The 21,887-nt window shown below is 37.7% G+C and overlaps 1 protein-coding gene across 4 annotated transcripts in view; it reads left to right on the top strand.

The window, feature by feature from the left end:
- Positions 1–21,887, top strand: part of CDK14 (cyclin dependent kinase 14) — a 548,800-nt gene that overhangs the window by 119,029 nt on the left and 407,884 nt on the right. For all 4 annotated transcript variants that reach the window (XM_035020525.1, XM_035020522.1, XM_035020524.1 and 1 more), the window contains exon 3: positions 15,331–15,576. In XM_035020525.1, coding sequence (XP_034876416.1) covers positions 15,331–15,576 — 246 coding nt within the window. The remainder of the gene's footprint in view (positions 1–15,330; positions 15,577–21,887) is intronic.

Below are 21,887 nucleotides of genomic sequence, written 5' to 3' on the forward strand. Positions count from 1 at the left end.
GCCTGGGTGGCTCAGTTGGTTGGGCGACTGCCTTCGGCTCGGGTCATGATCCTGGAGTCCTGGGATCGAGTCCCGCATCGGGCTCCCTGCTCAGCAGGGAGTGTGCTTCTCCCTCTGACCCTCCCGACCCTCTCCTCTCTCATGTGCTCTCTCTCTCAGTCTCTCCCTCTCAAATACATAAATAAAATCTTCACAAAAATTAAAAAAAAAATAAGTAAAATAAAATAAAATCATTTACCGGCTGTCAGCTGCTGCCTCAGGTTCATAATAGGAGAGTCAAGCTGTAAAAGATCTTAAGAGCTATTTACTCCAGCTCTCTCATTTTACAGATGAGAAGACTGAGATGCAGAGAGTGTAAGTGACTTGTTCTTAGTCTCTTACATGACATATGCGGACAGGAGGCTTTGCCTGGATTATAGCTAATGTTCTGAAGGTGATTTTAGGCAAGATCTTGGTTCCGGGGGCGCCTGGGTGGCTCAGTCGTTGGGCGTCTGCCTTCAGCTAGGGTCATGATCCCAGAGTCCTGGGTTCGAGCCCCACGTCGGGCTCCCTGCTCAGCGGGAAGCCTGCTTCTCCCTCTCCCACTCTCCCTGCTTGTGTTCCCTCTCTCTGTGTCTCTGTCAAATAAATAAATAAAACCTTAAAAAAAACCAAAAAGATCTTGGTTCCGGTAAAACATAGCTGTAAGTAAAAATACACCCATGCATATATCCCTTTATGTACGTAGAGATAACACATCCCATATCTTTGCTCCGTGTAACCATTCACACTGCCACCTTTGTGCGCATGCACACACACACGCACGCACACGAGAAAAAGAAGGCCACAAGCAAAGAGAGGGAGCATACTTTTAGATCTTGCAAGTTGAGGTTAAGGATGAAGGAAGCTGTCATGGGTTATGATGCCAGAAGCATTAGGAATTCCTCCTACTCCACCCCCTCACCCTCACCCCCACCAGAATACCTTGCCCACCTACGCACCCATACCTGAAATTCTTTTTTTTTTTTTTCCTGAAATTCTTTTTAAAAGGAATGAAGCTTTCTATTCTATAATGCTTGAAGTTCAGATAATTCTGGGACAGGTTACATTCTAACTGTTTATTTATTTATTTATTTATTTATTTATTCATTCATTCATTCATTCTTATGTTAATCCCCATACATTACATCATTAGTTTTAGATGAAGTGTTCCATGATTCATTGTTTGTGCATAACACCCAGTGCTCCATGCAGAATGTGCCCTCCTCAATACCCACCACCAGGCTAACCCATCCTCCCACCCCTCTCCCCTCTAGAACCCTGTTTGTTTTTCAGAGTCCATCGTCTCTCATGGTTCGTCTACCCCTCCGATTTCCCCCGCTTCATTCTTCCCCTCCCGCTACCTTCTTCTTTTTTTTTTTTCTTAACATATATTGCATTTACATTCTAAGTGTTCAAAAGCTTGTAGATGACTGATGATGGGTTTTTTTACTGGGAGCAGATTCTGAGAGGAGACACTGAGTAGGAGAAACCTATCAGACCCTCACAGGGTAATGGATGAGGGGAAAAACAAACATAAGAGTTGTTGCAGTATCAAGATTTTTGCTTAATTATATTCGCCAGCTTTGTATTGGACCGGTCATGGATATTTCTTCCATGAATGTCAAAAGACCATGACTTAGCTTACTGCCTGACTCATCATGCATATTTGCTGTGGGTCATCGTAGAGTCCTTTAAGCTAGTTCTTTCTCTGGTGTCTGTCTTCATGAAGAGTGTGGGGTGAAGAAGTGGAGAAGATCGCACCATGAACTCAGTAAAATGCCGATCACCAGAAAATGGTTGATTCAAAGGGACAATTTTCAGCTTGAATGAATTCACTTGAAATGAATGCCAACCTTAACTGAATTAAGTTGTGCTCTTTCAAATCCACTGCTGTGAGTTTGGTAGACAATTGTCTGGATTTTCCATAGCTCCAAGCTAAAATCGTAGGTCAAACTGTGACTTCTGGAGCTTCCAACACTATTTTAATTTCTAACAATTTTTACTGAGTTTTGAGTCCGCCAGCTAATGTACAGACTCCTGTTAATGATGAGTGAATCAAAATAATTGATTCAGATGAACACCCACATATGTGGGTGCATCTCTAACCTTGTTTGAATTCTAGGTTCTATTGAATTTACTGGAAAAAAAACCCCACAAGTTTATTTTGGTATTTGTGATGATTGCTTCTTTTTTATCTGCCTTCAAGTACCATGAGACATCCCTGCTTATATAAATTTTATCACTTTAGTTTCCAAACAACAGGCACAAGGAACAAAAGTGCAGTCATAAAAAGACACAGCCTCACTCCCGTTAATATTGGAATGTCTGTTATTTTCAGGCAGTACTGATAGCCCAGCTATTTCCTGTGATTGGCTTTGGGAAGAGGTACCAAAAGTGTTTTCTTCTGACCCTATCATTTGAGAAAACCACTCTTAATCTATGTAAAGCCCTTACTTTCTGTAAATTAGTAAAAAACCTTTCCTAGACCCTTCAAGTGGAGATTTGAAGGAGAAGGTGCTCTTGGCTGGGGGAGGGGGGGGGGTTGCTATAAAATAAATAAGAAACACAGTCTTTGCCAACTGGAGGAGACAGTCAAGTTGTTGAGGTTAAAGTATCACAAAAAGAATAATTATAGTCCCAGGTACACAAAATACTGGAGCAAACTAAGTGGTGAGTGGGATTTAATCAACAAAGGCTTCTGAGCAAAGATAATTTTTGAGAAGGGTCTTTTCTTTAAACTGAAGAATAATTGGCATATAATATTGTATTAGTTTCAGGTGTATGATAGAGTGATTTGATATTTATATATACTACAGAATGGTCACCATAATAGTCTAGTTACCATCTGTCACCATACAAAGTTGCTACAATATTATTGACTATATTCCCTATGCTGAACATCTCCATGTCTTATTTATTTTATAACTGAAAGATTGTACCTCTTAGTTCCCTTTACCTATTTCATCCATCCGCCACACCTTCCCTTCTGGCAACCATCAGTTTGTTTTTTGTATCTATGAATCTGTTTCTGTTTCATTTGTTTGTTTTGTTTTTTAGATTCCACATATAAGTGAAAACATACAGTGTTTGTCTTTGTCTGAATTTCACTTAGCATCATATCCTCTAGGTCCACTCATGTTGCAGATGGCAAGATTTCATTCTTTTATATGGCTGAGTAATATTCCATAATATTTATATACACTATATCTATAAAACATCTTTTTTATTCACTCATCTGTTGATGGGCATTTAGGTTGTTTCCCTCTCTTGGCTAAATAATGCTTTGATGTAATGGTGTGCAGATGTCTTTTTGGATTAGTGTTTTTGTTTTCTTTGGACTAATACCTAGAAGTGGAATTGCTGGATCATATGGTATTTCTACTTTTAATTTTTTAAGGTACCTCCAAACTGTTTTCCATAGTGGCTTCACAAATTTACATTTTCACCGACAGTGCATGAGAATTCCCTTTTCTACACATCCTCACCAACACTTGTTATTTCTTGTCTTTTTAATATACTAACCTTTCTGATGGGGGGAGGTGATATCTCATTGTGATTTTGATTTGCATTTTCATGTACCTGTGGACCATTTCTATGTCTTCTTTAGAAAAGTGTTTATTCAGGTCTTCTACCCATTTTTTATTCAGATTTTTTTTTTTAATTGAGTTGTATGAGTTCTATAGAGATATATTTTGGATTGAACCTCTTATCGGATATATCACTTGCAAATATCTTCTCCCATTTAGTAGGTTGCCTTTTTGTTTGTTTATGGTTTCCTTCAATGGGCAATAGCTTTTTAGTTTGATATACTCCCATTTGTTTCCACTTTTGTTCTTGCCTGTTGAAACAGATCTGTCGCATTAAGAAAACAAAGGATAAAAATCATATGATCATCTCAGCAGCTGCAGGAAAAGCATTTGACAAAATTCCACACCCACTTAAGATAAAAACTCTCAACAAAGTGGGCATAGAGGGAATGTACCTCAGCGTAATAAAAGCTATACATGACAGACCCACGGCTAACATCATACTCAGTGGTGAAAAGCTGAAAGCTTTTCTTTTAAGATCAGAAACAAGACAAGGATGCCCACTTTTGCCACTTTTATTGAACATAGTATTGGAAGTCCTGGCTGTAGCAATTATGCAAGAAAAAGAAAGAAAACACATCCGAATTGGAAAGGAAGAAGTAAAACTGTCATTATTTGCAGATGACATACTACTTACTGAAAATCCTAAACCCTCCACCAGAAATCTATTAAAACTAAAAAATGAATTTATTAAAGTTGCAGGATACAAAATCAACACACAGAAATGTGTTCCTATATACTAATAACTATCGGAAGGAGAATTTAAGGAAACAGTTCCATTTACATTTGCATCAAAAAAAGAATAAAATAGCTAGGAATAAATTTAGCCAAGGAGGTGAAAGACCTATACTCTAAAAACAAGACATTAATGAAGGAAATTGAAGATGACACAAATAAAGAAAACAAGCACAAATATGATTATTGCAAATTATATTACTGTACTTACACTCATCCTATTTAAAACACCAACATTGTGGGTTTAATTAAGTTTATTATTATTTCTATGTGTCTTTGTATACCTTATAACCTAGGGTTATAGATCTACTTATTTAAATTATTTGCAGGGGTTTCAGTAATATTTTTTGAATCTTCTTGGGGTTGTGTAATCTTTACAGATCCACAAACCAGTGGCTTCTCAGAACTGCTGGGCTTACAGAATCTGAGTTGTTGACTGTTGGGGTCTTGGTTGCTTTTTCCACAGTGATTCAGATCTGCGCCACTGGTAAGCAGTCAGTTGGGTTTTTTTTTTTTTTTAAGGGTTAAATTTCACTCAGTTATTAAAATTTAACTCATTTCCAAAAAATGCCTCCTGCCTTGGTTTCATAGAAGTTTTCTTTGTGATCTGGTTTCTCTCCACTGGGCATGTTCTTTGTAAAACATTGCTTAGGCAACATGGCATACTCTTCAGTCTGTTATTGTGTTATATTGACCTGCCCTGGTATTAGAGCATGTCCTTGTTGCTGCCCTTCCTACACTTGTGCTGCGTGGGCTCTCTTAAGGCCCTGAACAGCCATTCCTGCTTTGGGTACAGTTCCTAGTTTTTTTAGCACTAGTTGCCTTCCTCCTTATTTAATGCAGTTCCATGGATTAAAACCAACCATATCCTATTATGTTCATGCTTCTTTTATTTCATAACTGCCTTTTGCCCTTTATATTAACTTTTCTCTTTTAAAATCATAATGGTCTTTCCCTAACTCAGCTTTTTTCATTTAACCGTAATTTTATTTTCCTTGTGATGCCTAAATACATAATCACAGTTTGGCTATTAGGAATCCCTATAGGCACTCCTTTGTCCCTTCTAGCATTGCCCCCTGACATTTTTTAAAAGAGCCTAGTTTTCTGGTAACAGCTGGATATTTCACAGCTGTTTTGTGTTCTCTGCCTCATGAACTGGAATCAGATTACCTTTCAAAGATTCCTCTTTTTTCATAGTGGAGAATTGGAACATAGACCAAAATCTGGGCTCTAGAGGTACACATGAAAGTTAGTAATGCATCTAAGAGCTACTGTTTGGTGGTTGGAAAAATCTGCCTTTTTGAGGTTATGGGAAAAGGTTACCCATAACCTTTTCCCAGTTTGACATATCATGCTTCTGTCCTTTAGTTTTATTATAGTATCAGATTTTATGTGTCTTCAAGACTCTCTACTGCACTGAGCATAAGCATTTTGTTGTGGGAAGAGATTCTATTTGGGTAGGGGGAATGTTTATTTATGTTGCTAGCAGGCTGGTAGAAGGAATCAGATGAAGACTTGGGCACTGGGGAGTAGCGCCTGACTTCTAGAACCCTCTTTCATTGCTAGGACTCCAGTGTGCTCACCCTTCTCCTCATGTGCCCTGGGTTCTTCAATAAATTTATTCTTCAAGCTGCCAGAAATTGCAGCTTTCTCAGGGGAATTAGTACTATTCTTCCTTCATCTGGCCCGCATCTTTCTCTGGACCCAACCCCTCCATCTTTTTGGGGTCTGCAGGGTGAGTTGCCTGACATGCTCATGAGGTCAACAAGGCCGGCTCCCTGTATCTTTATGAAGGGCCTGGATGCTTCTTTCTGTTCTGCTTGTGGTTAACAGAGCTGGCTAGATAGTGTTTAAGTTGTTTGTCCCAAATATTGGAAACCTGAAACTTTTCCAGAATAGTCATTCTGTCCTATGTGGAAAATTCAAGTATAGATTACTTTCCTGGATGAAGATACATGCACAAAGCAGGTGCTGATAATGGTATTATTCACATAAACCCCAGGCAATGTGGAGACCAGCATTAATTGTGTATAACCTTAATTATGTAGAGAACTTGTTTGTGGGCTTTATAATGCTGATGGAGAAAGCTCTCAATATATGGTCATTTATTGATGATGGTCCTAAGATTCGTCACTGACTTTTTCCTGGATCGGATACAGTAGTATATCAAATTCAGAAAGTGGTATCTGCAACATGTTCCTAAGAACATTCTGCTCAAATGTCCAAGTACTTCAAGCAATTCCAGTAAAGTGAGCATATTAGTTTTCTATCGCTGTGTAACGTATTACCACAAACTTACTAGCTTCTTAGCTCCGTTTCTGTAGCAGTCCAGGCACAGCACAGCTGGTTTCTCTGCACTCAGGCTCACTCGAAATCAAGATGTTGGGCATGGTTGTGGTTCTTACCTGGGGCTCAGGATCCTCTTGAGCAGCTCACTAGTTGTTGGCAGAAGTAATTTTCCTGTGGTTGCAAAAGGACCATCGTCCCCATTTTCCTGCTAGCTGTCAGCCAATGAGCACTCTCAGCTCGCCCAGTGCTGTGCCATGTGGCCCCCATTTCAGTTCACAGCATGACATGTTTGCTTTCTTCCAGGCTACCCAGATCACATCTCTCCTTTTCTCCTGCGACTAGCTGAAGGAAACGCTCTGCTTTTAAAAAGCTCGCCTTGGTTGGGTCAGGCCCACTCAGGATAATCACCCATTTGCCACATCACAGAATATAATCATGGGAGTGATATCTCATCGTATTCACACTCAAAGGGGAGGGGATTATTCAAAGGTGAGAAATTTGCGTTGGGGTATAGTCATGAGCATCGCTGCCTTCCAAAGGCGAGGGACATGAGGTGTCGTTTTAGAATTCTGCCTATTACAAGGAGCTTGTCGTTAAAAAAAAAACAAACAAACAAAAACAAAAAAACTTTTGTTGCTAGTATTTTATGCACAGATATGTATGTTTATTATTTTTTGCGTCAAGACTGCTATCTTTTTGACAGTAGCTTTTGGGTAAGAAATGTTTCAGAGCTTCAGTCCTTTTAGCAACAGCAAGAAGACTGCTTATTTGAACGAACTTTCTCACATCTGATACATTAATTTGACAGAACCTTAATGAGCTTTCTGGTGGGCCAGGCACTGAGCGAGGCACGGTAGGAAAAGGGTGCAGTAATGTGGACAACCTTGTTGCCTGCATGGAACTGGGTAAGAAGATTCTGAGTCTCAAATGTGCTCTGCAAATGTGTATTTGCAGAGTACCCGGAAAGCGTGGTACTCTGCAAACCACTGTGGCCTACAGATACGTTTTAAAATGATCATATGAAGTAGGAACTAACTATCAAGAAATATGTTGTGAATGTAGCAAAGAAAATCACAACCATAGGCATGTTTCCATATAAGTATGCTATTTCCAAGAAGTTTGTTTTATGTTCATGATAGTTTTCTGCTTGTATTTTGTTGTTTGTTAGTAGAGGGCAAAATGATAAATGTGAAGTGCTTAAGAATGTTTGTGGGAAATATTTAAAGTTTAGGAAATTTTGTTGAAATACTCTTTCCCTTCAACATTAGGAAAAGACTGCCACTCTTCTGCCTTAATGGTAGAACACTTTAGAGAAGCTGGTTTTCCACAGTGCGTAGTTCACACTGATTTTTACAATTATCAAGTGTGCTATAGTCAGGTCTGTGAAATGAGAGGTGACCTGACTGAACATGTAAGTGTAGGGCCCTTAATATAAAGCAAGAGGAAAGACATAAGCAGTACATTCTGTAAGAATATCTCTTGTTTAAATTGTACAGATTCAGAGGATTTATCCAAATATCCAGTTAGGTAGGGTACATCTGTCTCCAAAACTTAACAGATAACTTTGCGAGTCTTAGTTTTGCCAGAACTGTTAGCACAAAGAACGGCAAATGAAAGGTTTATATGGGTTTATGTGATTTTGTGAACTCGTTAAGAATTAAGTTCATTCTTTCCGCTTTGATGGTGCCCTTACAGCTCTTCTTTCCTCTGCTGACACGTTGAAGTGACATTTGTCATTTAGCCCTTGCTAATATTTTTTGCTGTAGCTGTGTTGGTGTACATGTGTTACGGATTTATACTGCATCGTTAAATTTCCCCCATGTATCTAGAAAAAGTTTTTCACACATATTTTCTATAAATATAGAGAAAAACCAATATTCTATCTGATAAAATATATTTTACTAAGACGGTTTAAAGACCTTGAATAAGAAATAGAATGTAGGGTTAAATGGAATGTAGAGTTAGCTCCATATTCTCCTTTGCAAAACTAAGAGATGTTTCTGTGGCGCTCTGCTTCCTGGTACTATTTTCAAGGATAGAGTTGTAGTCCAGATATGGTCGCTATTTTCCCATTATCCATGTATCAGTTCAGTCCACATATGCACCTTTTTATATTATCATTTTATATACATTTATTACCTCATTTGATTTATATATGCATATGTAAATCTTCTTTTAAATTAAGAAACTAGTAATATTTTATGGCTGAAACAGAGATTAGCTTCTTCCCAAAAGTGTCACAGTAAATTGAAAAGACCTATGAATTGGTTTCTTTCTTTCTTTTTTTTTCTTTTTTCTTTAGGTTTCACTTCTCTCAGCCATGTTTTGTAGTTCCTGTGTATAGATCTTGCGCATATTTGGTCAGAATTATCATTAAATATTTAACATTGTTGTGAATTGTTTTTTATTTTATTTATTTTTCATAAATTGTTTTTTTAATTTAAATTTCTAATTGTTGCTAGTATCTAGAAATAGAAATGCTTTTGTTTATTGATCTTCTGTCTTGCACCCTTGATAACTTATTTATTAATTCTAGTGGGTTTTTTTCTGTAGATTTCACTGGATTTTCTACATGGATGATAATATCTTCTGTGAATAAAATCAGCTTTACTTCTTCCTTTCCAGTGTAGATGCTTATTATTTCTTTTCTCCTGCCTTGTGGCATTGTCTAGAATGTATAATACAATGTTAAATCAGATTAGAGTGGACATCTTGATTTGTTCCTGTTCGTAGGAGAAGGTTTTCAATTTCTCACCATTAACTTTTATGTCACTCTACTTTTTTTGTAGATACCTTTTAATCAGCTTGAGGAAATTTTCTATTTTTTTAAAAGTTTTTATTTTAATTTCAGTTAGTTAACGTACAATGTTATATTAGTTTCAAGTGTACAGTATAGTAATTCAGCACTTCTATACATCACCCTGTGCTCATCACCACAAGTGCACTCCTTAATCCCCATCACCTATTTCACCCATACCCCCACCCACCTCCCCTCTGGTAACCATCAGTTTGTTCTCTATAGTTAAGAGTCTGTTTCTTGATTTGTCTCTCTTATTTTTTTCATTGCTTGTTTGTTTTATTTCTTAAATTCCCCATATGAGTGAAATCATACAGTATTTGTCTTTCTCTGACTTACTTCATTTAGTATTATACTCTCTAGCTCTGTCCATGTTGTTGAACATGACAAGATTTCATTCTTTTTTATGGCTGAGTAATATTCCAGTGTATATATATACCACATTTTCTTTATCCATTTACCTATCAGTGGGCACTTGGGCTGCTTCCATATCTTGGCTATTGTAAATAATGCTGCTATAAACACAGGGGTCCATGTATCCCTTTGAATTAGTGTTTTTGTATTCTTTGGGTAAATACCCAGTAGTGTGATTGCTGGATGATAAGGTATTTCTAATTTTAACTTTTTTTTTTTAAGATTTTATTTATTATTTATTTGAGAGAGTGAGAATGGAGAGAGAGGGCAAATGAGAGGGGGAAGGGTCAGAGGGAGAAGCAGACTCCCTGCCGAGCAGGGAACCCGATGAGGGACTCGATCCCGGGACTCCAGGATCATGATCTGAGCCAAAGGCAGTTGCTTAACCAACTGAGCCACCCAGGCGCCCTATTTTTAATTTTTTGAGGAACCTCGTGCTGTTTTCCAGAGTGGCTTCACCAGTTTGCATTCCCACCAACAGTGCACAAAAGTTCCTTATTCTCCACATCCTCGCCAACACCTGTTGTTTCTTGTGTTGTTAATTTTAGCCATTCTGTGTTTCTATTTTTAATTGGTTGAGTTTTTATCATAAATGGGTACTGGATTTTGTCAGATGCTTTTTCTGAGTCTATTGAGATGATCATATGATTAAAAATATCTATGTATTAGTCATTTATTGCTGCATAACAAATTATCCCAAATCTTTTTTTTATATTTATTTTTTTATTCTTATGTTAATCCCCATACATTACATCATTAGTTCTAGATGAAGTGTTCCATGATTCATTGTTTGTGCATAACACCTAGTGCTCCATGCAGAATGTGCCCTCCTCAATACCCACCACCAGGCTAAACCATCCTCCCACCCCCCTCCCCTCTAGAACCCTCAGTTTGTTTTTCAGAGTCCATCGTCTCTCATGGTTCGTCCACCCCTCCAATTTCCCCCACTTCATTTTTCCCCTCCGCTACCTTCTTCTTCTTCTTTTTTTTTTCTTAACATATATTGCATTATTTGTTTCAGAGGTACAGATCTGAGATTCAACAGTCTTGCACAATTCACAGCGCTTACCAGAGCACATACCCTCCCCAGTGTCTATCACCCAGTCACCCCATCCCTCCCACCCCACCCCCCACTCCAGCAACCCTCAGTTTGTTTCCTGAGATTAAGAATTCCTCATATCAGTGAGATCATATTATACATGTCTTTCTCTGTTTGACTTATTTCACTCAACATAATACCCTCCAGTTCCATCCACATCGTTGCAAAAATTATCCCAAATCTTAACATCTTGAAAGAACAAACATGGTTTATCTAACATTTTCTGTGGGTCTAGAATTCAGGTACTCCTTAGCTGGATGTCTCTGGCTCAGGGTCTCTCTGAAGTTTTGATCAAGGAGTAGGCCAGAGCTGTGGTTATACTTGAAAGCACAGATCATTTTGGTGTTTTCAGGCCCCAGTCTTTCTGCACATGTGCCTCTTGACAGGGCTGCCTCATGGCATAGCAGCTGGCCTTCCTTAGGGCTAAGTGATCTGAGAGAGAGGGAAAGAGTACCTATACAGAAGCTCAGTCTTTTTATTATTATTTCTCTGAAGTGATATTCCATGATTTCTGTCATATCCTATTTATTGGATACAAGTCCAAAAGTAGCCCACATTCAAGGACTAAATGAGAGTGTGAATACCTGGAAGTGGCCATCACTGGGAACCATTTTAGAGACTTCCTACCGTTCTTTATTAAAATGGTAAACTACACATTGTGTGTGTGTGTGTGTGTGTGTGTTTAGAGAGAGAGAGAGTGCTCGTGAATGGGAGTGGGGGGAGGGGCAAAGGGAGAGGGAGAGAGAGAATCTCAAGCAGGCTCCACACCCAGTGCGGAGCCCAATGTGGGCTTGATCTCACAACCCTGAGATATGACCTGAGCTGAAATCAAGAGACGCTTAACCAGCTGAGCCACCCAGGCGCCCCTAAAATGGTAACCTACACATTTTTGAATGTTAAGCCCACCTCACCTTCCTGGGATTAATTCTACTTTTTCATGATTTATTATCCTTTTTGCGTACTATTGGATTAAATTTATTAGAAGTGTGCCAATGATTTCTACATCTATATTCATGAGAGCAATCAGTCTGTAATTTTTTTATAATATTTTTGTCTGGTTATAGGGTTGGAATGATGCTTGTTTCATATAATAAGTTGGAAAGTATTCTTGCCTCTTTAATTTTTTTTTTAAGAGTTTCTGTAGAATTGGGTGTTATTCCTTCCTTAATTGTATGGTTTACTTTGCCAGTAGTGTCGCCTAACCCTCGCTTTTTCTTTGTTGAAAGGTTTTTGGCTACAGATTTAATTTCTTTAATAGACATAGATTTATTTAGTTTATCTGTTTCTTCTGGAGTGAGCTTTGGTAGTTTTTGTCCTTCAAGGAATTTGTTTCATCTAAGTTGCTGAATTTATTGGCATAAAGTTGTTCATAATTATCTGTAGGTCTGTAGTGATATCACGCCTCTCCAATTTCTGATATTGGCAGTATTTGTTTTTATATTTTGTCCTTATCAGTCTGGCTAGAGGTTTGTTTATTTATTTTTTAAAAAATCCTCTCTGAAAACGAACCAACCAGCTTTTGGTTTCATTGATTTTCTTTATTGCTTTCTATTTTCTATTTCATGTATTTACATTCTTTTTGTTTGTTTATTTGTTTGTTTTTAAAGATTTTATTTTATTTATTTGAGAAAGAGAGTGAGAAAGAGAGCACAAAAGGAAGTAGGGTCAGAGGGAGAAGCAGACTCCCTGCCGAGCAGGGAGGCCAATGCGGGACTCGATCCCGGGACTCCAGGATCATGACCTGAGCCGAAGGCATTCGCTTAACCAACTGAGCCACCCAGGCGCCCCTCATGTATTTACCTTCTGATATTTATTCATTATTTTCATTCTTCTCCTTATTTTGAGTTTCAGTTGCTCTTCTTTTTTTTTTTTTTTTTTGGTATTTTAAGGTATAATCACATTGCTTGGAGACCTTTCTTCTTTTCTACTATATGCATTTAGTACTATAGATTTTCTCCAATTGAAGTACTACTTTAGCTATATTCTACCATTTTGATATTTTGTGTTATTTTCATTTAGTTCAAGATACTTTCTAATTCTCCTTTTGTATTATTTAGTTTCTAGATATTTACTCTCATACTTATCTTTTAAATCCCTCTGGCTCCGTGCTCACTTTGGCAGCACATATACTAAAATTGGAATGATAAATCCCTTCTGGCTCCTTTTTAAGGTATTCTCTTTATCACTGGTTTTAAGCAATTTGATTTTGATGTGCCTTCATGTTTTTTCTTTTTGTGTTTCTTATACTTGGGGTCTGTTGACTTCTCCGGCCCATGTGTTTATACATTATTATAATCTACTTGCCTCAGTGATGTGGGTGGTTTCACATCCACATCACATCTATTGCCTCTTACTATCACATCCTTAAGAAGAAAACATAAATCCTTAAAAATATTGAGTGCATCTCATCTACTTGTGATAAATTGTTAGTTTTTGATCATGGGTAGAGGAATCTGCCTTAAATCTTTTCAAGACACCTTCAACAGTATTGTGGTTTGCTAAAAAGTATGATGATATCCTTCTCACTTGACTTAATTAAAATTCACCCTGTGCTTTGCAGTTGAGTCATACTCTTGGGACAGAGCTGATGCTTAAGATTTATTTTTTTTTTTTTTTAAGATTTTATTTATTTGTTTCACAGAGACAGAGAGCAGGAGTGGTTGGGGGGAAGCAGAGGGAGAGGGAGAAGCAGACTCCCCTACTGAGCAGGGGCCTGATGCAGGACGCTGGGATCATGACCTGAGCCAAAGGGAGACAACCAACTGAGACACCCAGGCACCCCAAGATTTAATTAAACTTTTTTTGTTTGTTTGTTTAAAAATTTTTAAGGAAGGGCATAATTTAATTATATGTACTTTCCTGCTCTAGCAGTTTTAAAAAATTACATTATCAGACATGTTTATTATACAATTCAAACAATACAGGGCATATAAAAAGTTAGTAATCTTACCCTTTACCAATTCAATTCCACATGTCTGGAGGTATCTTATGTTAACAGTTTGGTGTGTTTTCTTCTATTCCTTTCACTGTGCTCATACATACACATATAAATATTTATGTCTATGTCTGTTTCTGTGTGTCTGTATATATATATCCGTATCTATATCCAAACACGTAGTAGATACATGTATTCCTCATGTGGAATCATCCTATACATAACACTCAGATACTTTATATTTTTATTTTAACAATATGGGATTTTCTTCTGTTTTCCTGCTTTTATTTTTTATTTTTTATTTTTTTTTTAAAGATTTTACTTATTTATTTGACAGAGACAGAGATAGCGAGAGCAGGAACACAAGCAGCAGGAGGGGGAGAGGGAGAAGCAGGCTTCCCCCCGAGGAGGGAGCCCGATGTGGGACTCGATCCCAGGACCCTGGGATCATGACCTGAGCTGAAGGCAGACGCTTAATGACTGAGCCACCCAGGCGCCCTGTTTTCCTGCTTTTAAAAATAAAGATATGAAAACTTCAGAGCAAGAAAAAACTTTAAAAGCAATTTCAGAATTACCTTTTCTCTAGAGAGAACAATAAAGTTTACCTAACTTCACAGACAAGCGAGGTGCCATAAAATTATTTAATAAGAACAACATAGTCTCCAGAGTATAGGAAGAATGAAAGGCTGAGAACGTAGAGTAGAAAACAATGGGGCAAAAGTCAGAGACTAAAATAAAATGCAAGAGTGGGGCAGGCAGGGCCAGAGAATGAGGGAAGTTGGGAAGCAAATAGGGGTCTTGTGGATTTTGAAATGAGCGTTATTCAGTGTTTCTCTTTTACGGTATTATTTCTTTATATTCATTAGTTTTGGTATTAGAAAAAATACTGTTTTCAATTTTTCAACATCTCTAACCATTAGCTCTTTTATATGCACAAGTTTTATATTCCAGTTTGGAGATGAACTTCGGATGGGACAGATTTACTTTTGAAATACATGGTGATCTTTTTCTCTAGCTGTGTTAGCTGCTTCCATGATGACCCATCAGTTAAAACACCCATCTGATTTAGCTCAACTGATTTTTAAAAAATTATTATTATTAAGGCAAGTTGTCCAACTTCCTAATGATTCAGAATCATTGCACTTGCGGGCAGGTGGTAAAATGTGTGACAGGGTTCAAGAACCACATTAGGGAACTAGTACCCTAAACCTTAATCTTCCCATTTTATGGATAACATTTTTAGTGTCTGCCCTAAATGAGTAGAAGTGGAATAATTATGAGGAATTTTTTCATACTGGGATTTAAGCTGGTATAGCTTTCAGAATGCGGACTTTCTGAGCATTTTCTGAAATGGAAATTAGCAGGCTCTCTAGAATAATAAATCACGTGTTTCATGATATTAAAGCTTCAAGTGGGTAGTTCTGAATTTCTTTCTTTCTTTCTTTTTTCCTAGATATGTGTCACAAAGATGTCTACACGGAACTGCCAGGGAATGGATTCAGTGATCAAACCCCTGGACACAATTCCTGAGGATAAAAAAGTCAGGGTTCAGAGGACGCAGAGCACCTTTGACCCATTTGAGAAACCCGCTAATCAAGTAAAGAGGGTGCATTCAGAGAACAATGCTTGCATTAACTTTAAGTCCTCCTCCACTGGCAAAGAGTCTCCAAAAGTTAGGCGGCACTCCAGCCCCAGCTCGGTAAGTGCAGTCTTCTTAACCAGTGGGGAAGCAGAAGGAGTATCCCTCCAACAGTTGTGGCCCGCTGTGCTGAAAGAGGGCAAGTGGCTTTATCAGTGCATTATTATGCACGCTCTCTCAGGGTGGTTTAGTGTTTTTTTTTGGGGGGGGGGGAGAGCACAATCTATATACAGACTCTTTATTCATAAGTACCCAGCAAGCAAATGAGAAATGATTCAACTTATTTTTGGAAAAAAAAAATTTTTTTTTCTAGTTGTTTCCAGTTAGAGGATTTATAATTAAACATCCTTTGGTATTTCAAATCCTTGGAAAAGGATATTGAACTTTACTGTTTTTGCGGGCAATATAGTTTTGAGTTCAGTAGATTCACAAAGAATGTTGTTTCAGAGTAAAGGTTCAAATTTATTTACTTGTCCTCTTCCAGTTTGTTTTCAGTGTAAATGTTTTAAATTTAAGAGCTAGATGTTGAAATTGGTCTTTTTAAGGAAAAGTCCTATTCATCATAATGAAATTTTCTTACACTAGATTAAGGCAAGTTTTGCCTTTTGACCTAAGGAGGTGTAAAGTTCTGAGGTAAATGCTGCTTTTTGACTGTAAAATTTTTACTGAAACTTTTATTTCCAAAACCGGCCTTCATTTAACCTTGTAAAAACCCTTATGATCTTTTAAAGTTAAGTAATTTTCAGATTTAACTTACACTTAAGAACCTTTTGAGTAGATGCTCGAAGAGTTTAAAAGGTAAGAGGAGAATGCTAAGATAATTTTGATTCTATCATCCTGCTAAGAAACATGCCATTTTATAAATATTACATTTGATGAGGGCAAAGCAGAGCCAGAAATGTCAACTGCTAGAGGAGTATTGACACTTCAGTTAAACTGTATGACACTGCACATATCTGGTCACATTTTGTGTTAATGAAGCCAAAATAAATATTAGCAATGCAGCATTTATGAGGAGCATTGATTATCTGCTTTTTTCCCAAACTGACCCCATAGTCTTGTCTATGAGTGCAAGGTAGCATCCGTCTAGGTCACAGACACATCACTAACTTCTGGGAGAACTTTTAGATTTAGTAGCATTTTAGAAGAAATGAAAGAAGTTGTTGAGAATGATTAAGCCTATGTTATGGAAAGAGAGTTGTAGACATTTTACTATATAGTTATCATAATATTATTATATATCAGCCTAAAATGATATATAGAAATTGGCATTTTCAGATATTGCAATCAGGCATACTTGTACTAAAGAATTATTTACCTTTTATCTGAAATTTAAGTTTAGCTGTCATGTATTTTTTCTCAATACTAGTTATAATCTACTGGTGTATTCCTTCTTATGTTGCTCAGATTCTTCCTACTTTAACCATTGGGAGCTCTTTCAGTTTGGCTCCTGTGCCTTTTTGAAATGTCTTTGTCCCTCTGTTTTTGGAACATGTCCTTACCTTCTGGTCCTCCAAGACACTTTTGGCTGATGTTGTATTTTTCCCAACCCCAGACCTAAAACCAGCCATTTCTCCAAAGAATCTCAGTTCCTTTTATTGGAGAGTGGTAGTTAGAAACCAAGATGTGGATGCTGGCTGTGCTTGGTGCTACCAGGGGTCATGTAGATTTAAAAGTCAGTGCGTACATCATAATATAAGTGATAACCATGGAGTTTCCATATTTTTAATATTTAATAAGAAATTAGTTTCAGTTTTTATCAAGGTAAGTTGAGTGTTACCTGATGCTTTTTGTATTTCTCTCTCTCTCTCTTTAAAGTTGCATTTTATCTTTATTAAAGTCATGCTTGAACATAGCTTAACAGATCAGATAGACAAGTCTGGGGGGATGGCAGTGGCCTAGGTTTTGAAACTCAGAACAACTAGTATAGTAAAACCAGAGCCAGTGGATAATATTGGCAACAAATACAGTTGACAAGTATTTCTGTGAACCTCAAAATAGGAGTGAGGAGGGGAACAAACCATGAGCAGTTTTCAGAACTGCATGGTGTTAGGAAGGGTGAGGATGGAAGCTCAGGGAAGGGAAAGAACTCCTCTCTGAAACTCTACTCTCATAGCCCCCCTCCCCCCTCCATTGCCATCAGGTACATACTGGCTGCTTGTTGGGACATTCTTAGGACAGTGGCAGCAACTGGGAGGGACTTTGATGGCTTCTGTGAGTAGGTGAGTGCAAGGAGACCAGGGTGGGTTACTGATACTGGAATAGTCTACTGGCCTTTCTGTGACTCCTCTAGAACGTCACATTGAAGCCCTGAAGACCTTTCCAGGACGAAACCCTGCCCTGAATGGAAAGTGCGGAAGTAGGCTTCTGTGTAGGTCACATTCAGTGGGGGCAAAGGAAATGGATGGTCCAGAAAGAAATGTTGGAGCAAAACAGTTGAGGGAAGATCTCAGTGTGTGTGCTAGTTTGTCTTTATTTTTTAACTTCGTGAAACGGATGAAAGAACTTTATTTTAGGAAGCTAGAAAGGCTATCTTGGCCACACCCCTGCCTTAAACTACTGAATAATTCATTTTACTTAAAATAACCAATAGAAAAATTAGTGGTTGAATCTTATACAAAACCATGAGGAAAAAAAGAAGAGAAAAAGGAGCAGAATAACATCTTTACAGATAATGAAGTCAAGCTAGAAGGAGGTGAAATTATCTTTATTTGCAGATTTTTGATGATGTATCTGGAAAATCCAAAAGAATCAGTGAAAATACTCTAAACAGTGAGAGAAGTTAGCGAAATAGCAGGCTAAAAATTAACATACAAAACCCAAGAGAAACCTTTATAAAAGTGAGAATCATTATTGAAAACTGGTAACTAAAGCAAATAACTAAGCATTTATTTTCTGTGATTCCTACATGAAATTGACCTCATGGTAACCTAGTTTTGATGGGGGGGGTTGTGAATTTGTCTTTTAGAAATAATCCCACTAATACATCAAGAAAAAATAATATATTTAGGAATCACAATTTGGTAATCCCTGATGAGGTAGTACATGTAGGTAATGATTGTCAGTACCTGCTGACATCACCAAGAGAGATAGCCAGACATTGTGATGTCCTAATGGAAGTTTACGCAAAGCACCTGCAAAATTCAGCCCGAATCTGAGCAGGGCTCTAGATATAATAACCACTGGAACACATCAAGAGAGGATTTTCCCTGTTGTGTTCCTATCCCCAAATATATTTCCCCTACTTTCTGGCTTTTAATATATGGCATTTGTAATCTTGTGATGCTGTAAATGCTATTCATAGCAAGGCCACATGATATACTATGACTGAATTTCTTTCTCTGAAGAACTTTCTAACATTTATTTTTTTCTTGAAGTATAGTTGACACACAATGTTACATTAGTTTTAGGTGTACAACTTAGTGATTCAACAACTCTATCCTTCTTTGCATAACTTTCAGATTTTCTTAGTCATAATTGCTTCCTCTTCATTTATTCATAATTGATATAATGATTTATTATAATTTCAATTACAAATTGAGGTCCCAGATTATTTGGTAAAACTATAAAACTTATTAAGCAAATCAGAAATCAGGTAACTTATCAGTTTTTCTTCCCCCTGAGATTGTCCTCGACATTGTCAATCCTTCTAATCCAGTCTGGACCACTTGATCTCCAAGCCTGCTATCCTGAGGCTTCCCTTCACTGGCTTCCTGAGAAGTTTCTTTTCCCTCATTTTTGTGTTAAATGCCTATGCTTTGGGTTATGTGTTTTTCTTGTTCTTGGTTTATGTCATTGCACATATGACCGTACCTTTATTTATACTTGGTAACTTGATTAATAATCTGGGTATAGGATTCTAGTTTAGAAAATAAATTTTTTCATAGCCTTTTGAAGACATTGCATTGTTCTTTTCTAGGTCCCTTTATTGTTATTTTAAGCCCTAGACTATTCTGATTCCTAATTCATTCTTTGTGGAAACTTCTAGAACTTTGTTTTCATCCCTGATGTGGACCTTTTTCTCGGTACTCAGGGAATCTTTTCAATTTTGAAATTAATTTCTTTCAATTTCAGAAAATATTCTTTTATTATTAACTCATTAATTTTCTTTTTGGTTTTCTCTGCTTTATGGATATTTAAAAAAAATTTTTTAATGCTTCAGTTAAATTTTTAATTGATGCTAACATTTATTTCCAAAAGCTCTTTCTTATTCCTCATATGTTCTTTTGAAAATCAATCTGTTCTTTTTCAATGAATAATATATTGTCTCTGTTTTTGAATATGCTAGATGTAGCTTAGGGGAATTTTGAAGAGGCTTTTTTTTTTTACTACCTAAATGATCTCGAGTTTCCTTTGAGTTCTTTGTTTTGGTTTTTGTTTGTTTGTTTGTTTGTTTGTTTTGGTTTCTGCCTTGCCTGTTGAGATTTTTAATTTTGGTGAGTCTAGATCATGCCTTTGGAAAGAACTCTTGACTGAGTTCATATTATGAATAGTGTACAAAAAAGTTCAAAGGAATTTCTTTGTGCCACCAGTGCTTGTCCACTGGGGGAGGCCTCAGCGTAGGGAATATCAGAGAAGACCTAGTCACTTCATAGGAGGACTATTAGATGTCAGTATCAATCCATCTTTTTCCTTGGCTGAGTTGATCCCCCAGAGCAAATTTACCTAGGATATGAAAGCTTAAATGCTATTTTTCTGAGATGATCAAGAAGGGGCCCAGGGTCTCCCAGTCCTACACAAACTTTCTTCTGCTTTGTTTTCATTCAGTATGACTCTTCATCCTGATTTCCACTGTACTTGGTGTCCCAGTTCTGACCTGTCTGGTTCAACCTCTTCAGAGAATAAGCCTCTGCTGGGGATCACGGTAGGGCATACACCTGTCTGAGAGAGGCAAGTTCCCAGGGAAAGGACCTGTTCCTTAAACCCACTCTGACTAAGCACTTTGCTTTTGGCCTCTCGTTGAAGTTCAGCTTCCAGTTCTTGAGTGTTTCTGGGATTCTGAAGTATGAACTGAGTTCGTTCTTGGTTTACGCCTTTGGTCATCGTCCTTGTCAGCAGCCTCCCATCCATTTGTCTCCCGTCTCCAAACTTTTGTTTGTATCTTGTCTGCAATCTTCTTACTTGTTCTATTTGCCCTTGTGAGTTATGACTTTACTGTCAGTTTAGTAGATTGGTGAGGGCAGAGATAAGTACATGTGTTAAAACCACCATGTTTAACTAGAAATTTCCACTGTTTCGCTCCTATTGTTAACTTCCTTTAAGATTCTTTTTCTTGAGTTTCTTACTGGGCTTACCCTTTCCTATTCTACCCCAGGAAGTCTTTCTTATATATCAGACCACTTATATTACTTTGTGTTGAAACTGCTTTGCTTTCTTTTCTTTATAGGAGTTTTTGTCTCCATTCAGTATGCCTTAGAAAAAATGTCTTTGCTCTTTTCTCCTCAAGTTGGAAGTGGTTTCTTTTCTCTTTTAGCTTGGTGCTATAATACTCTGTTTTATTCTGAGTCCTTTCTACCTTCTGCCTTTTTGTTCTCTTCCCTATTGCGATGGAAGAGGGTATTTTATGATACTCTATTTATGGAAAGACCTTTTTCCTTTGGACTCCTCATTGGGCAGAAAATGGAGGCAGTAACACATCTTGTGTAATACCACTCTATAGCCCATCTGATAGTGTATGGGTTTGCTCATTTCATACCCACAGGCATGGGAGTTTTAGGACAGATTTTGTTATACAAATTTTTAAAGGCTAATAGGCCTCAGAATAGTCCCTTTACCCAAGGGCCAGCAAGATTAATGCCATATCTTTATTCTATTGTTATTTCTTTGAAGTATTAGTTATCTTGAATAGGCTCCAAGAACACAGTTGAGAAGGAGGGAGAAAGTGAGCAGAAGTGTGGCACTGTGCTGAGTCCCTGTTTTAGTGAGGACAACAGGATAGCTGTTCTTGTTTCTCGGGATTACTGTGGTGGATGTACTGTATGGTACCACGTCTTCCCAACTGCCCTATTCACACAGTGGTCATTGCTAGGAATCATGACTGAAATCAAGAAACCAAGAGTACCTTGACCTCAGAGACCGTCCGCATTCATCTGTATACTTCCTGGATTTGTTTAGACGGTGGCACTTTAAAATTCAGGCAGAATCTAAAGAATGTGATTTTATTTGAATTGGTCTATTTCAAGAGGTATTTGACAGCTTTTCTTTGCTTCAGACATTTCTTGAGTGCCTGCTCTTGTGGGCCTCGTCCCTGCGTAGTGTTTGGTACTGTCACTGACAGGGCGAAGCTTTCTTTCCCTTTTCCCTCCCACCCCCTCCATCCCAGCTGTGCTCCTCAACAGCTAGAGCTATTGGAAGTGCTATGGGAGACTGCC

The sequence above is a fragment of the Mirounga leonina genome, unplaced genomic scaffold (assembly GCF_011800145.1).
Source record: "Mirounga leonina isolate KUSES-001 unplaced genomic scaffold, KU_Mleo_1.0 Mir_174, whole genome shotgun sequence".
Taxonomy (NCBI): Eukaryota; Metazoa; Chordata; class Mammalia; order Carnivora; family Phocidae; genus Mirounga; species Mirounga leonina.